General features: G+C 39.0%; 1 protein-coding gene across 1 annotated transcript in view; it reads right to left on the reverse strand.

Moving 5' to 3' along the window:
• Positions 1-17,166, reverse strand: part of sli (slit guidance ligand) — a 1,279,943-nt gene that overhangs the window by 172,063 nt on the left and 1,090,714 nt on the right. Inside the window, exons 16-17 of the mRNA XM_067140837.2 lie at positions 11,743-11,814; positions 584-655 (exon numbers count right to left, since the gene is read on the reverse strand). Coding sequence (XP_066996938.1) covers positions 584-655; positions 11,743-11,814 — 144 coding nt within the window. The remainder of the gene's footprint in view (positions 1-583; positions 656-11,742; positions 11,815-17,166) is intronic.

Raw genomic sequence — 17,166 nt, forward strand, 5'->3', positions numbered from 1 at the left:
CTATACTAACTGGACCCAATGGAGGAACATGATTAAATTAACAGTTCTGATAAATACAAAATATCTGTGTACAAACTGCCAAGGCAGCCCTACATTTTAACTTATGTTTCATGAGAACAAAGATGAAATAATCACTCAAATCCAGGTCTCAAGAAATTCAATTTGGCTTCCTGAATATGCTTTTTCCAAGCTTGCATCAGACTCTTTTTGAGAGCAGTACTTCATTTCAAGTTCCTCAATCCAAATTGGGACCTAAATGGATACAGTTTTACATACTGAAAGCACAACCAAAATTAATTTTTTTAAAATTAGAAAATATTTTCACAGAATAAAGTAAAATAATTTTTGACACATAATTGTTCCTAACCAAAGCAACAGTGAATAACATTAAATAAAAACAACACAAATAGCTGAATTACTGTTGCAGTCACTAAATCTGTATCTTGAATTAGGTTTTTTCTTTATATTTTGCCTAAACAAAATTAAGTTACCTACTTATTATTTCCTGCTGTTCTAGTAAAAGTATGAAATTCTATGCTTATATTTATACTTGTTCATAATGAAAGTTACCTTGGATACTTACAGTGTGTGCATTGATGTGAGGAAGTCAAAGGAGCCTGGCATAACACATGTTATTTCATTGTCATACAGTGACCTGCAACAATTAATAAACATCTTATGTATCATAAATTCCCTAATATTATGAGAAGTAGATACATTTATATTGTTCTGAAAATAAGTCAAATGATAAACAATGCTGAAAGAGAGAGGAGATGATGATTACTGCTGTCATTATTTTGAAATGATAAAATAGCTTGTCTTCTAGGCTTGAGGTTATAAAGTCGAATCTTGAACAGGAACTGAAATAGAAAATTTCATGAACTGGAACAGTTATTCTCCCATCATATTTTGAAACTAACAAACAAAATTTAATTTATTGTATGTGAGGAGGTATGAAGATGCTCCACTGTAGAAAGAGGTTAACTAACATTGTCGTATTATTGCGATATTCCCCTCCCGTTATTATACAACAGGGAAAATGTAAATTACAGCACTATGAAGAAATGGGCCATTTGTGTTAATATAGGAGGTATGGAATTGTGCCACCTAGGTATGTAAACAATATCGGTTTCAGGCCAAATGGATTATGCATATGGCCCTCCACACCTTATTAGTCACAGACAGACCTCCTTGTGTATGCGAAGCCCAGTAGAGCTCAGTTGAAATGTATTCTGTGAGGTGCTGTGACATGAAGTGATTGCTTGTGAAATGCCTTGTCGACGGGTATGAGCAGGATATTACAAATTTTACTGTCTTTGGTTGAAAGGGAAATCCATCAAGGGACAGATTATGCATTAAGTTTTGTTTTATCCATGTGGAAAGAAAAATACAAGTTATAGAGGAAACTAGAATTTAATAAACAAAGACCAGATGCCTGAAAATTTGTCATTACTCACCACAAAATAGAAATAGAATAAATTACCTTTCTATGGGAATGAGCAAAAAATCTTGAATAACATAGTTTTATGGTCCTTACATAGTTACTGACATCCTTCTACACACAATGCTTAGTAGAACACTGTGGTTCCCGAATATGGAAAACCTAACATAATCCGACTCCATGGCAATACAGCCTTGACAGGCCTTGGCTTACTAAGCAAGGGCTGCTCAGTGCGAAAGCATGCACATTACGATGTATAGTCAATGTGAAAAACCCTCCCGATTATTCCTGGTTTTTTAGACTGAGGCTGCCATCTCACAGTCAGACAGCTCCTCAATTGTTCTCATGAAGGCTGAGTGGACATCAAACCAGCCCTCAGATAAAGGTAAAATACCCTGACCTTGTCTGGAATTGAACTGGGGCCTCTGGGCAATAATGCAGGCTCACTACCCCTAGATCATGGGGCTGACTAAATGTTGGGGACCAATGATATTGAAATCCACATCTAATTATAACGTTGTCACTCAAGAAAATGTGATAACATGCAGTCTGGAAGTCTGTATTTGTTATTAGATTTTACTTGCTTCAGTGTCTGGCTCTTAGTCACAGGGGTCCCAGGTTCGATTTCCACCAAGGTCGGAAATTTTAACCATCATAGGTTGATTCCACTGGCACGGGAGCTGGGTGTATGTGTCGTCCTCATATTAATTTCATCCTCATCATGACACGCAGGTAGCCTACAGGCGTCAAATCAAAAGACCCACATCTGGCGAGCCGAACTTGTCCTCGGATACTCCCGACACTAAAAGCCATACGCCATTTCATTTTTTTTTCACTTGCTTCAGTGAAGAAAAAGTTATGTCACCTATGTAGGAGCTTGTGAAAATGGAACAAAGTTTGAAAGTCACACTTCACAGTGATGGGTAACATTCTGATGAGAGCAGTTTCCGAAAGTCAACTCCAGTAACTTGAGATAAGTTGAAAGCAGTGAAGTTCACAAAGCTTCATTTGTAGATGATTTGGCTGAGATTCAATATCACAATGCAGCAGATTACTGAATAACTAAATATCAGGGCAAAATGCTTCAAAATCCTGAAAAATGCCGGTCAAACTCCGAAGTGAATTCTTCAATCTATATATATATATATAACTAGCAATTACCCGCGGCTTAGCTCACGTGGATTTCGAAGTTTGATCAAAGTAATCGTTCCTTGGCATTGTACTAAGACATTATCTGAAAATTCTTAAAGTATAAAAGCTCACCCAAAAATTGAGTTTCATTTACCCCAGAAATTTTTTGTAAACCATGTTTGTGGTATTTCCTTTTGGGGGCTAAGATGACCATGCGACACAGAACTGTACATGTGAGAAACAGTCATCTCTAAAGTCAAAAAAGTAAATACACGTTTCTTTATTTTTAAAGGAGATTCCAAACAACTATTCCCACATCTGCAATGTCTTCAGTTTTTGAGATATACACTGACTGACAGAGCAAATGCAACACCAAGAAGGAGTGGTTCGAAAGGGATAAAAGTTGGGGAAAAAACAGAGACGGCACGGACGAATAATTGATGTTTATTTCAAACCGATACGCAGGTTACACAATGCGCACAGCATCGACTCAGTAGGATGTAGGACCACCGCGAGCGGCGATGCACGCAGAAACACGTCGAGGTACAGAGTCAATAAGAGTGCGGATGGTGTCCTGAGGGATGGTTCTCCATTCTCTGTCAACCATTTGCCACAGTTGGTCGTCCGTACGAGGCTGGGGCAGAGTTTGCAAACGGCGTCCAATGAGATCCCACACGTGTTCGATTGGTGAGAGATCCGGAGAGTACGCTGGCCACGGAAGCATCTGTACACCTCGTAGAGCCTGTTGGGAGATGCGAGCAGTGTGTGGGCGGGCATTATCCTGCTGAAACAGAGCATTGGGCAGCCCCTGAAGGTACGGGAGTGCCACCGGCCGCAGCACATGCTGCACGTAGCGGTGGGCATTTAACGTGCCTTGAATACGCACTAGAGGTGACGTGGAATCATACGCAATAGCGCCCCAAACCATGATGCCGCGTTGTCTAGCGGTAGGGCGCTCCACAGTTACTGCCGGATTTGACCTTTCTCCACGCCGACGCCACACTCGTCTGCGGTGACTATCACTGACAGAACAGAAGCGTGACTCATCGGAGAACACGACGTTCCGCCATTCCCTCATCCAAGTCGCTCTAGCCCGGCACCATGCCAGGCGTGCACGTCTATGCTGTGGAGTCAATGGTAGTCTTCTGAGCGGGCGCCGGGAGTGCAGGCCTCCTTCAACCAATCGACGGGAAATTGTTCTGGTCGACATTGGAACAGCCAGGGTGTCTTGCACATGCTGAAGAATGGCGGTTGACGTGGTGTGCGGGGCTGCCACCGCTTGGCGGCGGATGCGCCGATCCTCGCGTGCTGACGTCACTCGGGCTGCGCCTGGACGCCTCGCACGTGCCACATGTCCCTGCACCAACCATCTTCGCCACAGGCGCTGCACCGTGGACACATCCCTATGGGTATCGGCTGCGATTTGACGAAGCAACCAACCTGCCCTTCTCAGCCCGATCACCATACCCCTTGTAAAGTCGTCTGTCTGCTGGAAATGCCTCCGTTGACGGCGGCCTGGCATTCTTAGCTATACACGTGTCCTGTGGCACACGACAACACGTTCTACAATGACTGTCGGCTGAGAAATCACGGTACGAAGTGGGCCATTCGCCAACGCCGTGTCCCATTTATCGTTCGCTACGTGCGCAGCACAGCGGCACATTTCACATCATGAGCATACCTCAGTGACGTCAGACTACCCTGCAATTGGCATAAAGTTCTGACCACTCCTTCTTGGTGTTGCATTTGCTCTGTCAGTCAGTGTATATAAGTATCCCCATAAAAAGAATTCAACCCCTTGATCAGTCCTTCCCCCAACCTCAACCCACACCCAACTAAGTGTATTTTCCAAAAACAAAAATACATGTTTCTTTATTTTTAAAGGAGATTCCAAATACCAATTCTCACATCTGTAACATCTTCAGTTTTTAAGATATAAGTATCCTCATGAAAAATAATTCAACTAATTTTCACTTCTTTTCATCTCCCGTTAAGTGCCTTCTCCGAAAACCAAAAGGTACAGGTTCCTGTATTTTTAAAGGACTTTCCAAATACCAAGTTTCTTGTCCCTAACGTTAAGATTTTGACATATAATGTAGATATACCAGTACTCATTTTAAAAATCCACCTGCTTTTCCAATTCTTTTCAGCCCATTAACTGGATTTTCCAAAAACACAAAATACATGTTTCATTATTTTTAAAGGATAATTCAAAATACCCATTTTCATGCCGGTACATCTGTAACATTTTCAGATTTTGAGTTAAATGTATACTCATAAGAATAATTCAACCTGTTGTTGTTGTTGTTCTTCTTCACTTCTTTCCACCCCTCTCCCGCCTTAAGTGGACTTTCCGAAAACAGAAAATACGTGTTTCTTTATTTTCAAAGGAAATTCCAAATACCAACTTTCACGTCTGTAACAGCTTCATTTTTAAGATAAAGTATTCTCATAAACATATTTCAACTCCTTATTTACTTATTATCAACCCCATTCCGAAAAAAACAAATGCGTGTTTCTTCATTTGTAGCATTGATTTCAAATACTAATTTTCACGTTTGTAACATCTTCAGTTTTTGAGATATACGTATACTCATAAAAGTAATTCAACACCTTTTTCACCCCCTTCCTACCCGTTAAGTTGATTCCTCCCTACCCAAAAGTGCGTTTTTCTTTATTTTTGAAGGAGAAACCAAATTTCAATTTTCATGTCTTTATCATTTTTAGTTTTTGAGATATAAGTGTCCTCACACAAAGAATTCAACTTATTTTTCAATTAATTCACCCCATTAAGTGGATCTTCCGAAGACAAAGGAACAAGTGTTCTTTTACTTTGAAAGAAGATTCCAAATACAAATGTTCATGCCTCTAACATCTTCAGTTTTTTAAATATAAGTATCCTCATAAAAAGAATTCAACTCCAATTTCATCCCAGTCTGTTAAGTTGAATCCCACCCTCCAAAAATGCGTGTTTCTTTATTTCTTAACTTGATTCCAAATACAAATTTTCACGTGTGTAACTTTAAGTTTTTGACATATAAGTTTCTCCATAAAGGAATAAAACTTTTTCACTTCCTTTCACCCTCCCCCTTAGGTGAATTTCCCGAAAAACAAAAAAAATTGTTTCTTTATTTATAAAGGAGCTTCCAAATACCAATTATCATGACTGTAACATCTTCAGTTTTGAGATATATGTATCCTCATAAAAAAGATTTAAACTTCCTTGTTCATCGCTCCCACCCCTAGTTGATCCACCCACCCAAAGAAATGCGTGTTTCTTAATTTTTAAAGGAGATTCCAAATACCAATTTTCACGTCTGTAACATCTTTAGTTTATGAGATATAAGTATCCTCATACAAAGTAGGCCTATTGAACAAATTTTTCAATTAATTCACCCCCCTTAAGTGGATTTTCCAAAGACAAAAGATTACGTGTTTCTTTACTTTGAAAGAAAATTCCAATTACAAATTTTCATGTCTGTAACATCTTTAGTTTTTGAGATATAAGTATCCTCATGAAAAGAATTCAGCTCCTTTTTCTTTTTTCTTTTTTGCTATTTGCTTTACGTCGCACCGACACAGATAGGTTTTATGGGGACGATGGGATAGGGAAAGGCTAGAAGCAGGAATGAAGCGGCCTTGCCCTTTATTAAGGTACAGCCCTAGCATTTGCCTGGTGTGAAAATGGGAACCTGCCGACAGTGGGGTTCGAACCCACTATCTCCAGAATTTAAGCTCACAGCTGCATGACCCTAACCACAAAGCCAATTCACTCGGTAATATACAATGCATCAAGAGTTTGGCAACTTTGGAGCCTCGGCGCTCACAAGGCATCACACCAATGGTATAAAGCCAAGCATGCAACATGCATGTGTACATTTACTTGCAGCTTGTTATGGTTACTGGTTGAGATTTAGATAATCGTGTACCATGACTTCGTGAGCTGGCACGTGGCTGATAATGGAATCGGAATAAACATGCACCAGTGAAAGGTTGAAATATTTTCCTTTCCCCTATTTTAATAAATATTCTGAACTAGTTGGCCCTCAAAATAATAAGAATATGAGTGTGAAGTGCGAACTTTGCTTGGGAGCAATCATTTTGTAAATTCCAAGGTATCATGTTAAGTCTTACTTAGTGATGAAAGCTGCTTAATGTCTAATTTGTAACTGTAAGGTTCTTCAGTCTTGCAAATAAATACAGTACATTTACATAAAATATACAGATCACACATGTTGTGTAGAAACTGTTTTGATTTTAAAACATTCATGTTGTTGGAAACCTCACTGATTCTAGTATGGTTCTGACACTGTAGATGCATTCTCAATCAAAACACAAAATGAAGTAATATCTTTTTCATTGCAAATTTCAGCCCCATGTGAAAAAAATTAGTAATTTCCTGAGCACTGGTGTTGTCTGAAATAGTTGTAATTTTACTGCTTCCTTGTTGAAAATGTATTTTTTCATTGTGATTCGAGTAAAGTATGGTACTACCCATGTAACTCTAATTCAACCCAATTACTTCTATGATGTAATTTTTCCATCACTGCCTGTGATATAATGCACTGAATTCACAACAAAATGTTAGCAGTGAAGAGCATTCATATTAGCAATCAAAATCCCCATGGAAAATGCATAGGGTATGCAGAAATGACCATAACCTTTATTAATGCTATTTGCTTTACGTCGCATTGACACAGATAGGTCTTATGGCGATGATGGGATAGGAAATGCCTAGGAATTGGAAGGAAGCGGCCGTGGCCTTAATTAAGGTACAGCCCTGGCATTTTCCTGGTGTGAAAATGGGAAACCATGGAAAACCATCTTCAGGGCTGCCGACAGTGGGGCTCGAACCCACTATCTGCCGATTACTGGATACTGGCCGCACTTAAGCGACTGAAGCTATCGAGCTCGGTCCTTTATTAATGAACAGGGTGCAGACACCTGATGACCACAGAGTACTGGCTGCTTACATATGCTGTGAAGCTGGGAAGCAATACAGTAGAGAGCATTACATGACTCAACACATGGAGGGAAGGGAAAGGGAAGGGAAGGAGAAGTTCAAAGCACCATTTCCTGCAAGAGCCCTTCCTTTAGAGCAAAAAACTAAAATTTTTGTGATGCCACAGACAACTGTGTAGTCTCATGTGTTTGTGAGGAATAAAGTTGTTATAGTGATTGAAATATTATTAGTTTAGCTGTCAATACAGAAACAAGAAATTTATATTTTGTGGGAATAAAGAAGGGGTGTGGCATTTGTATGCTGAACATTTCCAATGGAGAAGGCTGCTGAATGCACAAACGTTCTACCATATGGGCAGGTGACTATGGAAATACAGATCATGTGTTCACAGCATTGAGTGAGGACGCCAAGCAACAAATCCTCAAAATGTGGAATGTGTTCTCCATATGGTGACTGAAGAGCGTGGACACAGCATTTGCCAGATTGCTGAGCTCTGAGCATCTGACAGGCACAGGACATGATCTGGTGCACATTCTGCAGTAATAAATTTCCTCCGTATCACAACAGGTCCATACGTTAATGCCTGGTGACTATCGTCAGCAGCAGGAATTCTGTGAGTGGATATGTAAGAGATAAACCCTAGACAATTTGTTTGTCAGCCAAGTATTATTTACCAACGAAGCCAATTTTTCTCATGATGGCTTCCTGAACATTCACAAAGTGCACATGGGGTGACAGAAAATCCACGTATGTTTGTAGAGGGAAATCATAAATTTCAATGTACAATAAATATCTGATGTGGTATTGTGGGCAGTTATATGACTGGTCCGTAGATTCTCCCAGCATAACTCTCTGGACAAGATTATCATCAGTTTCTGCAACACAGTTTGCCTGTGCTGCTTGAAGACGTTCCTGCTAGAGACAAGATTGCAAATGTGGTTCATGCACAATGGTGCACCTCCTCACTTCAGCTGACAAGTAAGAGCTTATCTGGACAATACTTCCCCAAAGAGGTGAATGGACAGTGGTGGGCAAGTCCCTTGGCCCGCACGGTCACCAGATGTAAATACCTTAGTGTGTACATTCATGGCTGCAGATCATGATGAGTTGGTATGACAGACTGAACACAGGCTGGCACAGCCAGAAATGATTGGACAAATTCATCAGTCATTCTTACTGTGAGTGCAGATATGGCTCAGTTTTGGAGAACAACAATTAACATTTTATTATGAAGTATGCACAAAGGAAACTAAGTTAGTGCTGCGAGAAATATGTATTTATTTACTGTATTCATGCATGTAATTTATTTCTAATGATGGCAGTAAAAGGTCATTATTTCAAATTTACATAGAATTAAAATAATAAAGGTAAGAAGCTTATTTTCAAACAATGATTAAGATCAACATTTCGCATGTATAATGTTAATAATCATATTAAAATTTCATCCAAACTTTGTTGTTACTATTTATGCAGTTTGTATGTGAAGGGACAAGACCACTGTTATTTTGTTGTAAGAAATAGGAAATGGAAATCTGTCCTTTTACCTCTTTGTGCAGTGTAAGAAATGTATAGACACACAGAAAAAAAAATTAGAGCATGGTATTGTATGTTCCTTACAATTGATATTTTATGTATGTATATATGTATTTATGTATGAATTTTTCTAATCATTTTTTAACAGTGTGCTCCAGAAAGTAATACCACATGCTTGTATATACAAATGACAGTATTAATTAATACCTGTAATATTTACATATGACTTTTGTCAATATCACACTTTCTCGTTGTAAGAAGTCAAAATTTATTTTGTTTACAAATTTATAAAAATTATTTTGGTGTTCGTCCAAGAGTTCGTATTTCTCCACCGACGAGTAGCCCACTGACTTTATAACACTTCTACAAAGTTCACCTCTCTCGGAGTTGAGTGACTTACACTCCCAAAGAATATGCTCAACTATCTGATGATTTTTTTTTTTTTAAAAGACACACACGCACACACTCACACACACACACGCGCGCGCGCGCGCACGGCGAACCTCAGTTGAGGAGCTAAGCAATTAATATTTTATCAGACTTAATTTTAATTATTATAAAAATATAATTCACCTACCATGTAGATACAGACCCTATGGATACCCCCAACAAACATTATCTATAGGTTCAATTGCTTCTGAGAAAAGTGCACCTGCAAAATACTCATACAATACCATGCACTTTGGGAGGGGGGGAAGGACTGTACATACTATGTAAAACAAGTAAATGTAATCAACACTGGTAAACAAATGGGGATAGTCGAGTTTAAACCTTGGTAGTTGCATGCGGAGTTTCACCCTAGCAATGTTCCCAGTCTTGGGTTTCACAGCTGTGTGCAGTGCCAGGTAAAAAACACTACAAAAATGAAATTTAAAACATTAATATTTAAAGTACGTAAGAAACATAAACCATTAACAGAAATGAATTATCAAAAATGTTATCGCCTCAATGACCTAAGGGTTCTAAAGTTGAGCTGTAAAGGCAGGGAATTTATGGCATTAATAGTGGCGTATGTTTCTGACTAACACTTATAAAAAGACAATAATAACATATGGAACTACAGAGAATTTTGTTTTCTAAACCTATATCCTAGGATACTTTTTTTTACTAAATTTAGACTTTAATGCTTGTCAGTACCACAGAACGAGTTTGTAATGTTTACTTTTGTTGGGTAACTTAAATTATATGGGTAAGTCATTCAGTCATTATTTAGTAAATGTTTTTATGTCATGAAATGTACTGTATTTACCGATATATTTATAAAACAGCTGCATTGTACTCACCCAAAAATGGGAGGAATTTTACTTCTAGTATGTAAGTTTTGCACGGCAGTCAGTGCAAGATACCTTTGCACGTTATAATCAGAATGAAGACACTATCCAGGCATGATGATCAGATAATGCTGTGTGACTCACCATTATTACTAGCAGGGTTACATGTGAGCAAGAGACACTAGTACACCATCCAAGGTTATTAAGCAAGACAGCTCGCCCAGCCATGAATTGTACAGACTGACACAGACGTTGCTCAACTTTGAACTTATTTCTTTGTTGATTTTCTGATACGTTTTTGCTCAGATGAAATAAAAAAGAGCTCAAGATCGATTTTTGGTTCAATTTCCATAATTTATTTTCAGACATCCTGTATATGAATTGTTCCATTTGAAAAGATTCTTACATTGTTATCACTGTCATGTAAAAGAAGCTTTGAATGAACACATGGTAGTGAGCCATTCATTTGCTTTGTATAGGTTAAATACACAGAACATTACATCAACTCAATTTGATTGACTCAAAATAGCAATTGTGTCTCTCTGATAGATAAGGGAACTCTGCATGCTTGTGCACTGTAGTGAAAGAGCTTCTAAATGAAATACATTTTTTGTATAATGACAGAACGAATGACCGACGGAACAGGCTTGCGCAGCAGTATGTTCAGTAACAGATATGCCTGGACACGTTTATTTTTTACAGTGAGTGCAGCAACTTTGGAGGATGACAATTCTAACATTTATTATGCAGCATATCATCTTGAATAAGTAAGAAAACAACTATGCACATAATACTGAAGTTAAGAAAACACACACACGTGCATACGCAAAGAAAGTAAGTTAGTGCCAAGAGAAATATATATCGATGGCTTTCTTTTAAAACCTTGTATGTCCCAATGCTCTTCCTAGCCGTTTTATACCTTAGGACTGGTCACGCATCCCAGTCACATATTTATATGCAGTCTATCAGAACAATTTTTTTTGTGTTAATTTTCGTGCTAAGGGTAAATGAAAATGGATCTTACCATACCGCATTGCAGGGATGCTGTTTGCATGGTGAATTTACACACTCCTACGGTATAATGTATTAAAGTTCATTTTCCTTTACACATTAACATAGGAAAATGAACACAACGAAAATTATTCTGATGGACTGCATATAAATATTTGGCTGGGAGGCGTGACCAGGCTTAACAAATACAATGGGTAAGAAGAGTCTTGGGACATGTGAGGTTTTAAAAGAAAGCCATGAATATTTATTTATTGCATACAGCATGTTAATACATTTCCAAGTAGGGCTGGGAAAGGTCATTATTTATATAATTTCCAAATTTACTTAGAATTACAAACAATAAAAGTAAGAAGCTTGGTTCTGAAAATGAGTGAGAAACTAAGAGTACTTACAGTGTTTTCAAACTGATTAGTCCAACAAACATTTTATTATGTACTTCTCGAATCTTGTTCTCAGAGAGGAGTCTGAAACAGGTAACATTTTATTAAAAGATCATAATACTTCAATACACACTGCTGAGAAATATTATTGTAGGTAGGCTATGTATTGAAATAACAAGATACTGAGCATTAGGCTAATCATAGCTACACTGTACGTGAACTTTAAATTCAGTTCACAATGACAACACATGAAGAAATTATCTGAAATTCTGTTTCTGTATGAACATACACAATCATCAATTACTTCATTATTCTGTTGAGGAGATAAACAAACTCAAATATAGTAAATGCCCTAAATTCTACATTGAGAAAACCAGTTGAAATCTCAAAATAGCACATGCAGAACCATCAGAGCACTTAATTATAAAACAGAGTATGCCTTTACCAACTGCTTACTAATAACAGGATATGAATATGTAGACATAAATAAAAGCAGCACTTTATTTAAGTGTATAATCATTTTCTCTTCCATTGCATCAAAATAGAAGCAGCTTCCTTGAGGATGTCAAGTATTTGTCCCTCTTTTCTAAATCTATTGATCTGCCTGAAATTACAGGTGACGACAAGGATCCAGAATACTGCAACAAGTTTATAAATGAATAACAGTAGTTATGAATAAAGAAAGTGAAATGTCAAAGAGAAAGATTTGTGATTTCAGCATGTTTAGTGCATTAACATGAGGATGCTTGTAGATTATGTCTTAGTATTGTATTCAACTCCCTCTTATCTTATTCTTCAAGTGATTGTTCCTTTATAACTTGTTTTGCATTTTGATATTCATCATCACAGCTTGCTGGGTACATGCTTTAATTCCAAAGACCGTTGATGACCAGGAATCATAGAAAGATACACAATATACTTGAAAAGTCAGAAAGTCACGAATTGGATATAATGACGAACTGCGGTCATGGTTACATTAATGCTGCCACTATGGCTGGAATTCACAGAGATGTACAAGCTATTGTTAAAGAAAAAAATCAAGAAAGCTGTTTTTAATGGATGTATAGATCATACACTTAGTTTGTGTAGTCAGCATTCATTTGCCAAAAATGAATCTTTCGTGACTTTTCTTGGAACCATTGACAGAATATTATCTTGCTTTGCTGCTTCCACCCATTGGTGGGAAGTGTTAATCAAACGTACTGGAGTGTCAGTCAAAAAGTTAGCAACAAACCGCTGGAGTGCTCATACTGCCGCTATTACACCATGTAAGTAGTTGGATGAATTTATGACAGCAATTGAAATTCTTTGTTTACCAAACAAGAATTTGGATACAGGAGGAGAGGCAGAAAGTCTTTTACCAGCAATTTTACTTTTCTCTGCTACCATATTTCTGGTGTGACATGCTGCAGGAAATTAATCATACACAGCAGTATCTGTAAATAAAAGGCTGGACAATGTTCTGACAAAATTATGAAGCTTTTTGTGCACGAGGAGCAGAGTCACATAGTCGAGATGATGATGATGATGATGTTTGGTGTTTAAAGGGGCCTAACATCTAGGTCATTGGCGAATGAAACAAAAATTGAAACTTCAAAATTTATTCACTGACTATAATCTAAGACGAATGATGATGAAAATATTATCTTGAAACATAATTTTTGTTTTTTTGCTAGTTGCTTTACGTCACACCGACACACATAGGTCTTATGATGACGATGGGACAGGAAAGGCCTAGGAATGGGAAGGAAGCAGCCGTGGCCTTAATTAAGGTACAGCTCCAGCATTTGCCTGGTGTGAAAATGGGAAACCATGGAAAACCATCTTCAGGGCTGCCAACAGTGGGGTTCGAATCCACTATCGTCCGGATGCGAGCTCACAGCTGCGCACTCCTAACCGCATGGCCAACTTGCCCGATTATCGTGAAACAAAACAATCAGTGGATCCAATTCACAATGCCTTCATTACTGGGATGATTCTCATCACCTGAAGGGGTCCAAAATCCAGGTCATCGGTCCCTCATAATGGTACTAAACACTAGTAATGCAGAACCATGGTGTCCTCCTATAGCGGTACTAATTGCAGGTAACATAGACTCATGGTGTTTCTTGCATGGTGGTACTGATCACAGGTAATGTAGACTCTTGGTATGTAACTCACAATGGCACCACTCACAGGTAACACAAACCTACGGTGTTTCGCACATAGGGGTAAGACTCGCAAGCAACGCAGACCCGTGGTGTTCCTCGCATAGTGGAACTAATCACAGACACCAGTATTCCCATGGTGTTCCTTATTTAGTGAAACTAATCACAGCCCACATACTCTCATGGTGTTGCTCACATAGTGGTACTAATCACAGACACGGGTATTCCCACGGTGTTCCTTACTTAGTGAAACTAATCACAGCCCACATACACTCATGGTGTTGCTCACATAGTGGTACTAATCATAGGCACTGCAGACCCACAGTGTATCACACATTTTGGCAATGCCCACAGGCAACACAAACCCATGGTGTTCCTCACACAATGGTACTACTACTCTCAGGCAACACAGACCCATGGTTTTACCCACATAGTGGTACTAATCACGGGTGCCAGCCAAACCCGTGGTGTTTCTCACTTAGTGGCACTAATCACAGACAAGGTAGACGCATGGTGTTTCTCATTAAGTGGTACTACTCATAGGTAATGCAGACCCATTCTGAACACAGTGGAACTGACTGGAGGAATACACAAGATGACCATTATCAGAAACAACGCCCAGACCCGTAGTGTTTCTCGCATAATGGTACTGCTCCTATGTAAAGTAGACACATGGTTTTCCTCGCAAGATGGTACTAGTCGCAAATAATGTCAATCCATTGTGTTCCACAAGTAATGGTACTAATTACAAGTTTTCTCATGGTTCTAATTTCATCATCCCTTGGTCACCCCTTTTAGTTGCCTCTTATGACCGGTAAGGGGTACCACGGGTGTATTCTTCGTCCGCGTCCCCCACCCACAGAGGGTACATAGTGGAGAATGACACTGCAAAAGCTCTTTTAAAGTCAGAATAATATGGAATTGCAGTAGAGAGAAGAACTAGGTTCAAGAAGATCATGACTGGTGAGAAAGCTCTTGACACTGGACTATCTCTACAACAAGAAAATAAGACATCAATCTATGAATGTGCTGATTGTTTTTTATTTTGACCTTCAAAATAGATTTAAAAAGGAATAAAAGATTTATCAGTCATGTTTGAGGCAATTCAAGTAAAAAATCTCACGTTGCTACAGAAAATGAGTTGAAAGTATCTGTTCCAAAACTGACCACCTTTTCTGGGAAATTATACGCAAATGAACTTCTGGATAGAAATACCACAGCTGAGAACAGTGGCATGTGGTGAACATATTCATTACCCCAGCTGCAAAAAGGTTTTTTAAATATAAACAATCGTAGCCCCACTACACTCTCTAAAGTCAACATTACCATTTTATAAGGCTGCATTTTTCGTACACACTCACACATACTTCCAAATTGATATTCATGGCAGTGACGACACCATCACAACTCCTGATGGAGTACACAAACGGCGAATTCGTCGATATGCTTTTAGTATTGGGTGCATCCGATAACCAAGCTTCTGCTGCTGCTCGTGAGTATGCAGCACGGTACCCTCAAAGGCGCCATCCCGATAAGAATGTCTTTCATTGCCTTGAGCAATGTCTTACATGTAATAAATATAATTTTGATCCATATTGATGATATTTGATTAGAATAATAACAGTAAGTTATTTATTAAATTGACCACCTAATCAATACAATCAATACAATTGATTCTGCAATACAATTGTATTAGGTGGTCAATTTAATAAATAACTTACTGTTATTATTCTAATAGAGCAATGTCTGCAGGAAACCGGTAAGCTTCACCCACAAGTAGTGAACAGAGGTCATCCAAGGACTAGATGTACTTCACAAACAGAGGACGACATTCTTGAAGCCGTTCACCAATCACCTTGGCGAAGTACCCGTGATATTGCAAGGCAGTTCCAGGTATCTCAAACACTGGTTGTTGACGTGTTGCACGACGAAAAAACTGCATCCATATTATTACACGTTAACTCAACACCAGCAGCCAGAAGACTGCATTCAACAAGTACAGTTCTATAAATGGCTTTTGCAAAAAGTTGAAGATAACGAACATTTTATAAAGAATGTGATATGGAGTGACGAATGTAGCTTCACTCAGGAAGGTGTTTTCAACCATCACAACAGCCATTGTTGGTCTGACCACAACCCACATGTCACCCGTGAACGTGGCTTTCAGGCATGCTTTGGCATGAACCTGTGGGCTGGAATCATGGGAGGAGTGCTTTTAGGCCCTTACCTATTGCCGGACAAGTTGAATTCACCCCGCTATCGTACGTTTCCAGGCAATACTTTGCCTGACGCTTTAGAAAACGTTCCACTTGGTTTTCCGCAACAGCTATGGTTTCAGCATGATCGCGCACTGCCACACTTTGGAATGACTGTACATAACTGGTTATATGAAGAGTTTCCAGGAAACAGATTGGTTGTGGAGGTTCAATGTTCTGGCCTCCATGTTTCCCAGACCTTAACCCACTAGACTTTTATTTGTGGAGACACTTAAAGGAACAAGTTTATAGTACTCCATCCATGGATGTACAAGACCTAATACCTCATGTGCATGATGCATCGGCAATGGTGGATGCAGGTGTGTTGGGTAGGGTCCAGCAAAGTACGCTCCAGCGAGTGGCGAACTGTTTGCAAATGGAAGGTGGTCACCTTGGACATCTGCTGTGAAGTGAACGTTGCTCGTAAGTGTACGTACCGGCACTGCAAAGATAAGACTGGAGGACACATGTACACTATGGAATTATTGTGCGTAGCACAATGGGCAATCCAGTATAGCCTACCTACTGTACTGTGTTTCCTTGTACCGTATTGGATAGAGATGATGTTACTGTATCCACTATTATGTTCTATGTATTGGCTTTATTTGTGCCATGGACGAAACAAGTGGTCGTTTACGTCTGTAAGAAGTTCATGTTATGTTTGGATGTTTAAATAAAGGTAGCTGTAACGGTAAAACAGAACATAGTGTATTGCATAGTGGAGGTGTACACTCGATACAATTTCATACATTAACTGAAAAAAATTGGCGCGAACACGACTCGAACATCGGCACATCCGCACAACCGGCATTTATGGCATTACCTCGTCTCACTGAGCTAATTTGACAGCTCCAGCAGAGCACCGAGTTCATGCGAACTGTGCTTGGCCTTGCTGCACGCCATTACGGTGTTGCCAAAGCCTCATTTCTTAACTCGCATTTCTATTAAACCTATTGGTGGGACTAGGTTTTGCAAGATAAACTTTTTATTACGAACAAGATGTGAAAGTGGCTATACTGTTACGATGTTGATAT

The sequence above is a fragment of the Anabrus simplex genome, chromosome 2 (genome assembly GCF_040414725.1).
Source record: "Anabrus simplex isolate iqAnaSimp1 chromosome 2, ASM4041472v1, whole genome shotgun sequence".
Lineage (NCBI taxonomy): Eukaryota > Metazoa > Arthropoda > Insecta > Orthoptera > Tettigoniidae > Anabrus > Anabrus simplex.